This window comes from Lepus europaeus, chromosome 9 (genome assembly GCF_033115175.1).
Source record: "Lepus europaeus isolate LE1 chromosome 9, mLepTim1.pri, whole genome shotgun sequence".
In the NCBI taxonomy this organism is placed as follows: Eukaryota; Metazoa; Chordata; class Mammalia; order Lagomorpha; family Leporidae; genus Lepus; species Lepus europaeus.
The window spans coordinates 16577630-16589617 of NC_084835.1; the positions used below are offsets into that span (position 1 = coordinate 16577630).

At 61.6% G+C, this 11988-nt stretch overlaps 1 protein-coding gene across 1 annotated transcript in view; it reads left to right on the forward strand.

Annotated features, from left to right (window-relative positions):
• The window catches only part of ANO10 (anoctamin 10), a 198596-nt gene extending 188370 nt beyond the window's left edge, over positions 1-10226 (forward strand). Inside the window, exon 13 of the mRNA XM_062200614.1 lies at positions 9680-10226. Coding sequence (XP_062056598.1) covers positions 9680-9748 — 69 coding nt within the window. The 3' untranslated portion in view covers positions 9749-10226. The remainder of the gene's footprint in view (positions 1-9679) is intronic.
• The last annotated feature ends 1762 nt before the right edge of the window (positions 10227-11988 follow it).

Below are 11988 nucleotides of genomic sequence, written 5' to 3' on the forward strand. Positions count from 1 at the left end.
TCTCCCGGCTCAGAGGAGCAGGTGGATCCTTGAAACCCCGGCTCTCCCAGGCAGCAGGGACTCCTCGGGGCGCCCAAGTCGGGACAACAGCAGGGGAGGGTGCTCCTGCCTTGTCCACAGCAAGCTGGGGCCTGGGGGAGAAGGCGTCACCAAGGTGAGGTAGAAACTCCTTGAGGGAGGACTTTGTCGCCTGTGTATTGTTTTTAATCAGTAAAAGCCAGGCACGTGCTTGGAAGTCCACCTCGCTTGTCACTGACTGTGGCCATCCGTAGCTGTGGCCTGCAGGAACGAGCAAGGACGGAGAGGCTCTTGGTGGCTCCTGTGCTACAGGTGGGTTTCCGTGGCCTGTTGCCACCCAGTGGGACAGCACCGTGTCCCATCGGTTCTGGATTCCAGGAAACCCGAGCTGGAAGCCGTGTGCCCTCAGGACCCTGTGAGTGATCACTGACATTTTTATCAGCCCATACGGAGCTACCAGTGTTTGTCACCGAGGCTGGCACTCACTCCAGAAGGGGACACGGGTACTGGAAAGGTACGGGGGAGAAGCAGTGATCCGTCTCGCCTACTGGGGCGCATCCCTGGGGTTGAGTGAGAATGGGCTGCTGGGAGGGGACAGGAGGGTTCGGAGGTGAGCCAAGGCCAAGGCCATGCCCAGTACTGGGTATTTCTAGGGAGAAAAATCTAGCAGAACCAGGTCTGACCATTTCTGGCCCTGGCTTTGCCCAGGCTCTTCCAAAGGGGCACCCAGCACCAGCCATTTGGGTAACTGGCAGCCATTAGCACCCAGGCGGCCACTCTCGCCTGGCCAGGGCGCAGGGCCTGGCCCTGGAAGGAGAAGGTAGGAGGTGTTCTCTGGAGAAGTGAGGGCGATGCAGAGCTTGGCAAGCCGTGTTACTGTTGTCCGTTTGTCCTCGCGGTCCTGCTGACTCTGAAATGCCGGAGGGCAGTGAGCGAGCATACAGAAGGCGCTGGCCGTGCCCGTGCCCGCGCACCTGGGCCTGCACTCTGGAGGGCTCTGCGCCCACTGCACTGTCGGCCGTGGTGTTTCTCTGTGGTGACCTGGGGCCTTTGCTGTGTGCCGTGTGTGTCACAGTGCAGTGTCCCCGTCACCCTTGGAGCTGAGAGGGGGCCGGAGTGAGGTCCCCTGAGACGGTGCGTCTCGCTCCTCCCGCCTTCCCTGTCCTGGCGGCCCTGGCAGCGTCTTCCCAGGAGAGTCCCCTTCGGACCTAAGAGAAGTGAAGTGGGCCATGGGAGGCCAGACACCATGTCAGGCACCCCCTCTCCCCCGGCATCACGACGCCGTCACCCCTCTCGGCTGCATTTGGAGACTTCTGCAGTTCTGTGGTTTGGCAGTTGTGTCTTTCTGTTCCCTGGGCCTTAGAAGCCCTCGTGTCACCCCTTGCCCTAACCACGTTGCTGGAACTTCAGCTCCATCATCCAGTGTGGCTTGGGCTGGAGGGGCGTGCGGGGGTTTCCTTGTCATCCCCAGGCCTATCCCGGCCTGCCCTGCGGGCTGAACCCTGAGCCCCGGGCTGTCCCCATCTGTCATCTTGGAACACGCATATGTCAAAGATGAGGCTGGAGCAGGTGGTCATCCCAGCCTTGGTCTTGACTCCCAAGGGACACTCGTGACCCCCCCCACCACCACCACCACCATGGGACTGCGCTGGGGGCTCACTGGCCTCTGCAGCCTCCTCTTCAGCTCCCAGGGCTCCCAGAGAGGGAGGGAGTTCTGTCCAGAGGGCCAGCACAGCCTGCCTGGTGGCCCGGGACGAGGGACAGCCAGCCTGTGCAAGGGGCAGGAGCTGCTTCCCTAGTACACGAAGCTGTAGGAGTCTGGTCCACACAGCGTCCCTCCAGCCCGGTACCACTGGCCACCTGCAGGGGCTGAGCACTGAGGCTCCTGTCCTGGGAACATCACCTCGACGGCAGGCCTGGCTCGGCCCGGGGCTGTAGTGCGACCGGACAGCAGGTATCCCTTCTGCATTTCAGTTTGCAAAATGACATCACACCTGGAGAATCCAGGTACGTCTGTGACGGGTGCCATAGAAAGTCACTGGAACCTGGTCCTTTCACTGCTAGTGTGGGGCAAACTAGTCACTGCGTTAATTTTTTTTAAGATTTATTTTGCTAATTTGAAAGGCAGTTAGAGAGGGAGAGGTAGACCGAGTTCTTCCATTTGCTGGTTCACTCACCAAAAGAGGCTGCAATGGCTGGGGCTGGACCAGGCCAAAGGCAGGACAGGAACGTCATCCGGGTCTCCCGAGTGCACGCAGGGCTCTGAGCACTTGGCCCATCTTCTGCTTTCCCAGGTTAGCAGGGAGCTGGGTCAGAAGTGGAGCAGCCGGCCCGTGAGCAGATGCCGGCATCACAGTGGAGGCTTAGTCTGCTAGGCCACAGCACTGGCCCCACTACACTATTGTTACGTCATTATGGCCAAAATATGAACTTCATATTTTTCACACAGAAGTGGCGTCACCTCCAGCCGTCTTTTCTCTGCTCCCATGTGAGGGTGTCACTCTCATGCCTCCGTGGCCCTGACCGTGTCCCCTCCGCCCCAGCTGTCACAGGTCCCACAGCCACAGGCCAGCCAGGAGTCGCTCACTGCACTTCTGTCTGTATTGGGATTGTTTTATCTCCTTAGGGTGAGGCGCAGCTTGCTTGGATCTCGGGTGGGGACTTTGCTGCTTTTTATTTCCTGCTGACCGCTACTGTCCCGATCCCAATTGCGTTCAGACCCCGGCCTGCACTGCGGGGCTCCTGAGCAGATGGGGGGAAGTACTGTGCCCAGGCCAGGCCATCGCTTTCGTGGACGTCCCCGGCGCACGCAGAGCCCACGATTCTCCTCACTCAGGTGTCTGCAAAGCTCGGGCACCCGGTTCTGCAGCCTCTTGAACAGCGACAGTGAGCATCCTCGCCGCCTGAAGGAGGCCTCCGCTACCCCGCCTCACTCCTGCATCGTTCACTGCCGTCTCGGCCGCCCATGTCGGTCTCCAGGCTCCTGTTCCTCCTGAGGTGCTGTTGCCACGCCTCTCCATCACCAGCCCTCAGCAGGTGCCTGCGGCTCACGCGTTTGCCGTGTAGCCAGCTAACTTCCCACTACCGTTCGCAGTGGCTTGTGCTTGTTGTGCCAAAGACTTCTGGATTTAAAAAAAAAAAAAAACCTGATTCTTAAACTCCCTGTCCAGTGTTTTCAGCACCTTTTAATGCTTTGCTCAGATGTTTGCTTACGGCTGAGGATTGCTTACGCTGCCTTGGGCTCAGGGATTTAACAGAATATCCCAGCCAGCTGTGTGTGAGCGGACAAAATGTAAGCCTCTCCCAGTATCCAAGAAGACGCGCCCACCCTCTCCTGTTAGATGCGTAAGCAGCTGAGTCTGAAGCTGAGGCACAGGTGGCCCCGTGGACAGCCGGGTGACGACAGGATAGCACAGAACAGGGTGGCAGGTCAGGAGCCCTGGCTACGGGGTGCCCGGCCTCAGTGCATCCCTCCTGTGAGCCCTGTGACCTGGAGCAGTGTCCCCACCTCCCTGCACCTCCGGCTCTGTGAAATGATGCCGTCAGGCTGTCTCTCGTGGGAAGGTTGTGAGGAGTGGGGGATTCACGCGGATCCAGAGCCGAGAGCAGTGGCCGGCATGGGTTGTGGTGGAGGGGCCGGCCACTGTACATTCCGGCAGTGCACGGCGGAAAATAGAGCAGACAGTACATGCTGCGTCCACAGAGCAGCCAGGTAAAAGGGGTTTTTATGTACAAATAGAGACGCAGGCAGTGGTGCGCTAAGGAGCCGCCATTGGCATGAAGCTGGGAGCACAGAGGGCTCCTGCCCAGCCTGGGGCTGGGTCCACCCCTGGTCCTAAGCCTCACAGCCTGCAGGAACCATCTGGAGGCGGGGCAGCCACCCCAGAGGGCCCTGGGTTCCCGGGGAAGGGCCCGTTGACTGATGGCTCGCTGGTTTCACGTGTGTTTTGGTTAAGTAGACAAGATCAAATGTCGGGTGCCTCTCACTTGGAGAGAATGTCAGCGGCCACTGCTGGGGCCTGGCGGTTCTTGTTGCCCCTCGTCCTGTCTCGCAGACCCACAGCAGACGTGGGTCCCTGCTGTGGCGCTGGCTTGCTGGTTTGCAGTACCATCTAACTCCTTTTACCCGCCCATGGAACGTCATGGCCAGTAGCATAGGGCCAGGCTGCGGCAGGCCAGACCCAACCGGTTCTTGTTCCAGGGCCGGCAGAAGGAGGGCAGCCCGAGCGGTGGCCAAGAGCGAGCCTCTGGCCCGTGCAGGTGCCGCGTGCTCCACGGGAAGGGATTTGAAGTCAGAGTTTCAGCGAGGTCTCGTCGTGACGCACCTGGGACGTCTGCTGTAGCGGATCTTGCTCTGAACCCCCAGTGCGCAGAGAAACCAGAGCTCAGAGAGATTGAGAAACAGACGCGTCCCTCAAACAGAGCTTTTTTGTGCCCTCCCGCGGGTCGGCTCTCTCGCAGGGGACACAAGGCCCGGAAGTCTGGTCCTCTGGTCCTCACCGCCGCGTGGGCAGGGTGCTTCTCGAAGCAGGACTTGGCGTTCCTGGAGGAGTCTGTTTTCAGCTGGGACCAGGCTGAGGATCTGGCCACCTTGCTCCTGCCCGAGCTGTGACTGTGGACCACCCTGCCCTGAGCGCAGCCCCACGGGCGGCTCTGTGGGCCTAGAGCCCTGCCCCCACTGAGTCTGGATCACAGGGACTGAGCCCCGGATCCGCAGTGTCCCCCGGGCAGGTGACGGGCGGGGACTGAAGTCCTGGCACTTCCGACGTCCAGTCCTGTCACCCGTCCCCGTGACTGACAAAGCTGGGGTCCAGGGACCGAGTACGTGCCATTCAGACTCGCGTGAGAAGGGGCCAACCCCCGTCGGACTTCACTGTGCCAGGAGTCCTGGCTGAGTCGCCCATCCCTGCCGGCTCCTGCAGGCCGGAAGCTGTGCTGGTTGCCCCCCACACACAGGTTCCGCAGCCCTACTCCCCAGAGATCCCGTCGTCAATGGGATGGAGCAATTAAAACAGAAGGAAGGGAACCCCGAATGAGAAGCCAGGGGGTGTAAGCAGCGGGCAGGCATTAAAACAAGGGTGTGCCAGTGACAGGTGGCTCTGGGGAGGAGACGGGCAGGGGACTGATGGACAGGGGAGCCTGCGGGCAAAGCTCGGCAGAGGTGGAGGGAGTCTGCCTTGGGGCGGACCCCCTGCTGGAGTGGGGGCCGCCGGGGACGGGTCCAGGGGAAACTGGGGGCTTGAACTTCAGTCCTGAGCTGGGGGGGAGGGGGAACCCCTGCAGCAGTCTGTTGTGGTCCTCGGGTTGAAACCCTGGGGCTGCATTCCCCAGCAGTGGGGGAGCCAAGGGGGTGGCCTCGGTGTTGGGCGGAGGGGTGCGTGTGCTCAGCAGGAGGAGCGGGCCTTGTGGAGACTGAGCTGTGGCTGCCAGTGGTGCCCTGCCTGGGACGGGACGCTGGGGCGCGGGGCTGCCTGGGCTGGGGAACCCGGCACACTTGGTTGCCAGCAAGCCTTACTACATTTTCCTATGTTGTCACTATGTTGTCAGATACTCCAATGAAGCCATCTCTGCTGGGGGACTAGAACAGTCTGCCCCGAGCCTGGCTGGACACTCTGCTTAGCCATGCCAAGTCCCCACGGCCATGCGTAGAGCAGCCCTTCCTGGGATCTCGGGGTGGCTGAGGGGCGCGCACCGCGGAGCTTGCGGGGGCTCGGGTGCTTTGTGCTTGGCTGCCCACCCTGCCACACTCCCGGGAGGCCTGCTGCAGCCACTTCCTCTCAGGTGTGGTTCTGGCCTCGGCTGCTCTGTGTGCAGGTCCCGTGGGGAGCTCACAGAAGTCTCAGTGCCCAGGCCAATGAAACGAGCACAGGGTGTGGGGGCACATGGAGCGGTGAGCAGAATGCTCTGGGGCCTGCATCGCCGAGGCTGGGAGATGCTGTGGCTGGACCTTCCTGGCCGGAGACCCCCGCTCCTGGACCAGCTGCTGCTCCGGGACGCCTGGCCCCTTGCTCTGTACCTGGGGGGCCAGGGGCCTGTGAGGCCTCCACGGAACAAGAGAACTGAGGAGCGCAGGGCTCTTCCCCTCCTTCAGCCAAGAGCTGCTACTGATGGCTTCTGTGGGCGGTGGTTTGGGGGAGGCAGGGGTAATGGAGAAGGGCGAATAGATGCCAGGTTGGACAGTGGCTGTAACCAGTGGCTGAATTTTTTTATTGTTGTGAATAGAAGGATCCTACGGTTGATTCAGGGCTCAGCCTGGGATAGGCTGTGGAGTCCAGCGTGGCCAGCCTAGTTCTTGGGAAAAACATTGCAAGTCTCAGAAAACTGCTTTTCTGACAGTGGTTACGATGGTGCTGGGGATGCCCACGTGCCATATTTTAGTGCCTGGTTTCAAGTCTTGGTTGTGCTTCTGATTCGAGCTCTCTGTTTAATGAAGACCCTAGGAGGCAGCTGGTGATGGCCCAGGTACTTGGGTCCCTGCACCCACTAAGGAGAATGGATGGAGTTCTAGGCTCTTGGCTTCAGCCTGACCCAGCTCCAGCTGTTGTGGGCATTTGGGTGTAGACCAGCAGATGAAAGATGAAGATTTCTCTGTCTCTCTGTCTGTCTCTCTCTCTCTCTCTCTCTCTCCCTCTCCCTCTCCCCCAACCTCCCCTCCCTCCCTGCCTCCCTCTTTCAAATAAAAGGATAGTAAATAAGAAAATTATTTAAAAAGAAAAGCTTGGGGCCGGCGCCGCGTCTCACTAGGCTAATCCTCCGCCTGCGGCGCCACACCCCAGGTTCTAGTCCCGGTCAGGGTGCCGGATTCTGTCCCGGTTGCCCCTCTTCCAGGCCAGCTCTCTGCTATGGCCCAGGAAGGCAGTGGAGGATGGCCCAAGTGCTTGGGCCCTGCACCCCATGGGAGACCAGGAGGAAGCTCCTGGCTCCTGGCTTCGGAACAGCGAGATGCGCCGGCCGCAGCGGCCATTGGAGGGGGTGAACCAATGGAACGAAGACCTTTCTCTCTGTCTCTCTCTCACTGTCTAACTCCACCTGTCAAAAAAAAAATTTTTTTTTTAATTTTTAAAAAAAGAAAAGAAAAGCTTGGGACCCACGTTGTGGTGCAGCAGGCTAGGCTCATTGATATTTGCATCCCATATTGCAGTGCGAGTTCAAGTTCGGGTTGCTCCACTTCCAGTCCAGCTTCCCGATAATGCTGGGAAGGCAGCTGATGATGGCCAAAGTACCTGGGTCCCTGTCACCCGTGTCGAAGACCTGGGCTGGGCTTCTGGCTCCTGGCTCCAGCCTGGCCCAGACTTTGACTGTTGCGGCCATTTAAGGAGTGAACCAGTAGGTGGAAGATCTCTCTCATTCTCTCTCTCCCCCTCTCCCTGTCTCCTGTCACTCTGCCTTTCAAATAAAATAAATCAATCAGTCTTTAAAGAAGGAAAGTTTTGCCAGCGCCGCGGCTTACTAGGCTAATCCTCTACCTGCAGTGCTGGCACCCCGGGTTCTAATCCCGGTCGGGGCGCCGATTCTGTCCCGGTTGCTCCTCTTCCAGTCCTGCTCTCTGCTGTGGCCCTGGGAAGGCAGTGGAGGAAGGCCCAAGTGCTTGGGCCCTGCACCCGCATGGGAGACCAGGAGGAAGCACCTGGCTCCTGGCTTCGGATCAGTGCCGCACCAGCCATAGCGGCCATTTGGGGGGTGAATCAACGGAAGGAAGACCTTTCTCTCTGTCTCTCTCTCTCACTGTCTAACTCTGCCTGTCAAAAAAAAAAAAAAGTTTTTTGTTGTCCTCGGGGAAGAGGGATCGGGCACGCAGCCTTCCCCGGGTCCAGCTGTGCGTGTGGCCAGCACACCTGCTGGTCACGTGCCTGCTACACTCACTGCTGATGACGCACGACCTCAGCCTGTGTTGTGCAGAGAACAGCTGGGAGCGTGGCTGTCACAGTGGATCGTGAGTTGGGGGAAATTCTGCTCTCTTCCTTTGGACAGCTTTCTGTAGTTGGAAAAGCTGTGTTGTCGACCTGCTTCTGTTCTTAGGAAGGTTTTAATTAAGGATCCCCGAAGTAGCCAGGTTTTTAAAGAGGGAGTCACATTGCTGGCCCCCACCCCACTCACCCTTCAGCCAGGGCTGCCAAGGAGGAGAGACCATGAGCTGAGCCACAGGAGGCAGCCTGGCCCCGCGCAGCCCACTCAGCCGAGCCACAGCGTGGCCTGGGGGGGACCCGTGGGCTCCCAGCTTGCTTGTCTGAAAGGGCGGATGGTCAGCAGCCAAACTGAAGGTCCTGGGCGTGCCTGCAGGCCAGGGAGTCAGCCTCTCATGGAGGGCGGTGCGTCTGTTTGACCAGGTCCCAGGACCCGTAAGTGGCCATAGGACCGAGTGGTTCCTCCCCATTAGAGATTCTGTGACTCTGAGGTTAATTGTATCCATTTTGGGGATTGGGGAGGGGTGTGGGCAGTGGAGGCCCTGGGGAGGGACAGCTGCTGGCTCTGCCCCTCTGCACCGGGAGGGCAGGTTCGTGTCGCAGCCGCTCTGCTGGGCACGCACAGGATGCATGGTCCCTTCCAGAGAGGAGAGAGACCCATGGCAGTGGAAAGCAGTTGGTTTACCCAAGACACAGCGTCCGAAGGCCAGAGCAGCACCAAGCAAGCCTGTGCTCCTGGCTCGGCCTTGCAGACAAGGCCTAGGCTCATGCAGGAGAGCTGCGGGCGCCCCTCCCCTCCCTGGCCTGCACCCCTTGAACTCTAACCTCACGCCGGGCTGGCAGCTCGTTGCTCCGCTCGGCTTGTTATTTGGGGCACAGCTGCAGGTGTCTCCCAGCAAAGCAGTGTGGGCACTGGAAGCCCCGGGAGCCCAAGCTGAGCTCCAGGTCACCTGCAGCCCTGGCCTCTCGGAGTGCTCCTGAGACTTCTCCACGTGGGCCCATCACGACACTGCAGAGGCCACCAGGCTGGCCCCATGTGGGGACCACCAAACTCCAGCAGGGCTGGTGGGAGCCCCGGAGGGAGAGGTGAGGGTGGACCTGGCCTGACTAACCAGGCCGGGTTAGGCTGGGTGGCTCGTGGCTTCAACAGAAGCCTTGCTCTAGGACACGCCACCTGTACCATGGGCAGCTCTCCCTGTGCAGCGGAAGCGGAAATTTGACCAGGTCTAACTGCCAAGGTCACTCCACTTGGGCAGAGTCAGGGCCTGGCCCCAAGTCTGTGCCCTGTCCTCTCCCGGGCCTGTCCCCCACTCCCCTCTTCCTGGAGGTCCAGGGCAGTGGACGTGCCAGCCACGTGTCATGTCAGTGTCTTCAGTCTCTGCTGTGTGCACCGGCGTGGTGGCGCTACAGGTTTAGCCCCCACTGGTGATCCCACACTGGAGCACTGGTTCGAGCCCTGGCTGCTCCACTCCTGATCCAGCTTCCTGCTAACGTGCCTGGGAAGGCAGTGGAAGATGGCCCGAGGGGGATGGAGCGCTAGGCCTGACCAGCTCTATGAGATCTGCCTGCCTCTGTCACTCACTCGCTGTCACTCTCCTTCAAATAAGTCTTATAAAAAGGAAATGTCTGCTGCGCCCCCCTCCCCGGGCTGTCCCCCGACGTGAGACCCGGGGCTATACAGGAAGCCATGGGCAGCGGCGGCCCGAGGGGCACAGGCATCACTCTGGTTCACCTACAGTCCTGTGTTCTCTCAACAGCAAATGAAGCTCGTGGCCGAGAACCTGAAGGAGGAACCCCGGGAAGCTGGGAAGGAGAAGCCGAGCTGAGCGCAGGCCGCCCCGTCCGCCCCAGGCCTCTGCCTGGGGTCAGCTGGTGCCTGTGAGGGCGGGGTGGTCCCCAGGACAGCGTGGAGGCCAAGTGTGGCTGCCACGTCCTGGCTCAGGGCGGGTAGAAGAAGGCAGTCATGCCCCCCCCACTACCCCACCCCACGCACCCCTCTCCTGCCACGTCACTTTGTCCAAAGCCACTGCTGGGTCAGGGTCACCAGCTCTTCACGTTGTCCTCAAAGAAGGTGATGGCCGCTCCCAACCCTACCACAGCCCAGGGATTGAGGCAAGGTGGTGCCTATGTACCATGCCCATCACAGGAGCCATGGGGGCGGGGGGCCTGCCGACCCTGCGCCAAGAGTGACCGAGGTGTCCCCCCGCGGCTCGGCCTCGGCGCGTTCTGTCCTGCAATGTGTTAACAGACTCCTCACCAACACAAATGCTGGTGGCTGAGCTATTAAAGCCTGTGCCTCTCTGATCTCCGCCTCCCTTCCCGCACGTGGAGCCCTGGATCTGGTGATTAACGGTTGAGCGGTGAGATGGGGGGTGGGGGGGGTGGGGGCGGGACGGGGGGTAGCGCAGAGGCGGGGCGCAGCCTGAGGCTGGCACCAGAGCTGGCAGCTGAAACCCGGGCTGTCTGGGAGCTGCAGCTGGTGCCTGCCCAAGGGAGCCCACGGGGCACTGGGCTGGGGTCACCCGAGGACTGAGCCCACGGCACCAGGCCAAGGGCCAGCAGCTGCAACACCCTGGTGTGGACTGGAGCCTGCACAGGAGGGGACCCCTCTGAGCTCTCTGGGGGGCTGCCCCGTGTTCATGGAATTAGCAGAGCCCCAGAGGCCGCCCTGGCCCAGAGCACAGAGGCCAGGCTGCAGAGCCCCCGGCTGGCCGGCTGGGATCGCTGTGAGGACCCCTGCTATTCCCCGGGTGCCTGGATGCCGCCCTCACCTCGTCCCTGCTCCTGGAAGCCGCGGCTCCCCGCCTGCCGCCTCTTGGATGCCACTGGGTTCCCAGACAGCCCTGTGGGAGTCAGCGTTGCCCCTGCCTTCCTCGGGCAGCAGCAGCTCCCATCCGGCACTTTCCAGAACAGGCTCACGTTCCAGAGCGTCGGCGAGCGGCAGCCTCCAAACAGGCCCAAGCCCCGAGGCCCCCATCTTCCCTCGCAGCCTGGGCTCCCGTGCTTGCTGGGGAAGAACAGAGTGCAGATGCCGGCCTTGACCCTAGCTCTGGGTCTCCTCGCCCCACCCGGCACTGGTTTTTCTTGGGGGGTGAGGGGCAGTCAGGTGCGTCTGGTCCCTTGTGAAGCAGCAGGGCCTGGGGGCCACCTGCAGCCGCAGCTGCACCAGCCAGGCCCAGGCCTCCCTGCCCTGGTGACTGGGGCATCGCCAGCGCCTCCCCCCGCCCCTCCCCAGCGTCTGATCAGAGAACACCTCTGCAGCAAGAGCCCAGCCAGAGCCCCCCCCCCCCCCCCCCGGCTGGGGACGAGGGAGGCTGGCGGGCAGGGGCGTGGCCTGGCCCCACTGCTGCACTCCCGAAGGCGGCCCTAGCGCACCGAGGGGGCCAGTGGCTGGCGCTCAACCTGTGGCAGGATTCACAGGGTGGAGGTGGTGGAACCAGGCTGTGTCTCGGCTGCACGGTTGTCATCTTTGTAACCACATGGAGGAAGACAGCCAGGACCAGGCGGCCCACCCTGCACCCACACACCAGCCAGCAGCCCCTTCCCTGAGCCCCAAGCACTGTCCCCCCCGCCCCCAGCTCCCTGTACTGCTGGCTGCCGGCCCGAACGCTCTGGGGACCCTGGCTGTGCTGCCTTCCACTCCCCATGGTCACCAAGAGATCACTCCCCGCTCTGCCCACCCGGTTCTCCTCAACACCCTGAAGGCTGCAGGTTGTCCATAGCCCACCTGCTCCGCTGTCATCGAGGGCTGGGAGGCCCCTGCCTGCCACCCACAGACTCGGACCCCAGAGATCCCAGCCCTGGCCTGTGACACCTGCCTGCAGACCAGGCAGGGACAGCTGCTGAGGGCGTGAGTGCAGGAGTCCCAGCCCTGCCCTGCCCTGCCCTTTCCAGATGAGGAACCGCGCAGCTCACGGAGGGGGTGAGGACTGCAAGCCCTGGGCGTCATCACGGAGCCCCTGTCACAGGGGGCAGGGACAGGTCATGGGAAAAGAACCCTGGCCGGGGGAGCTGCATGCTCGGCCCAGTTCTCACGCAGAACCCAGCAAGGCAGGAGCGGAAGCAG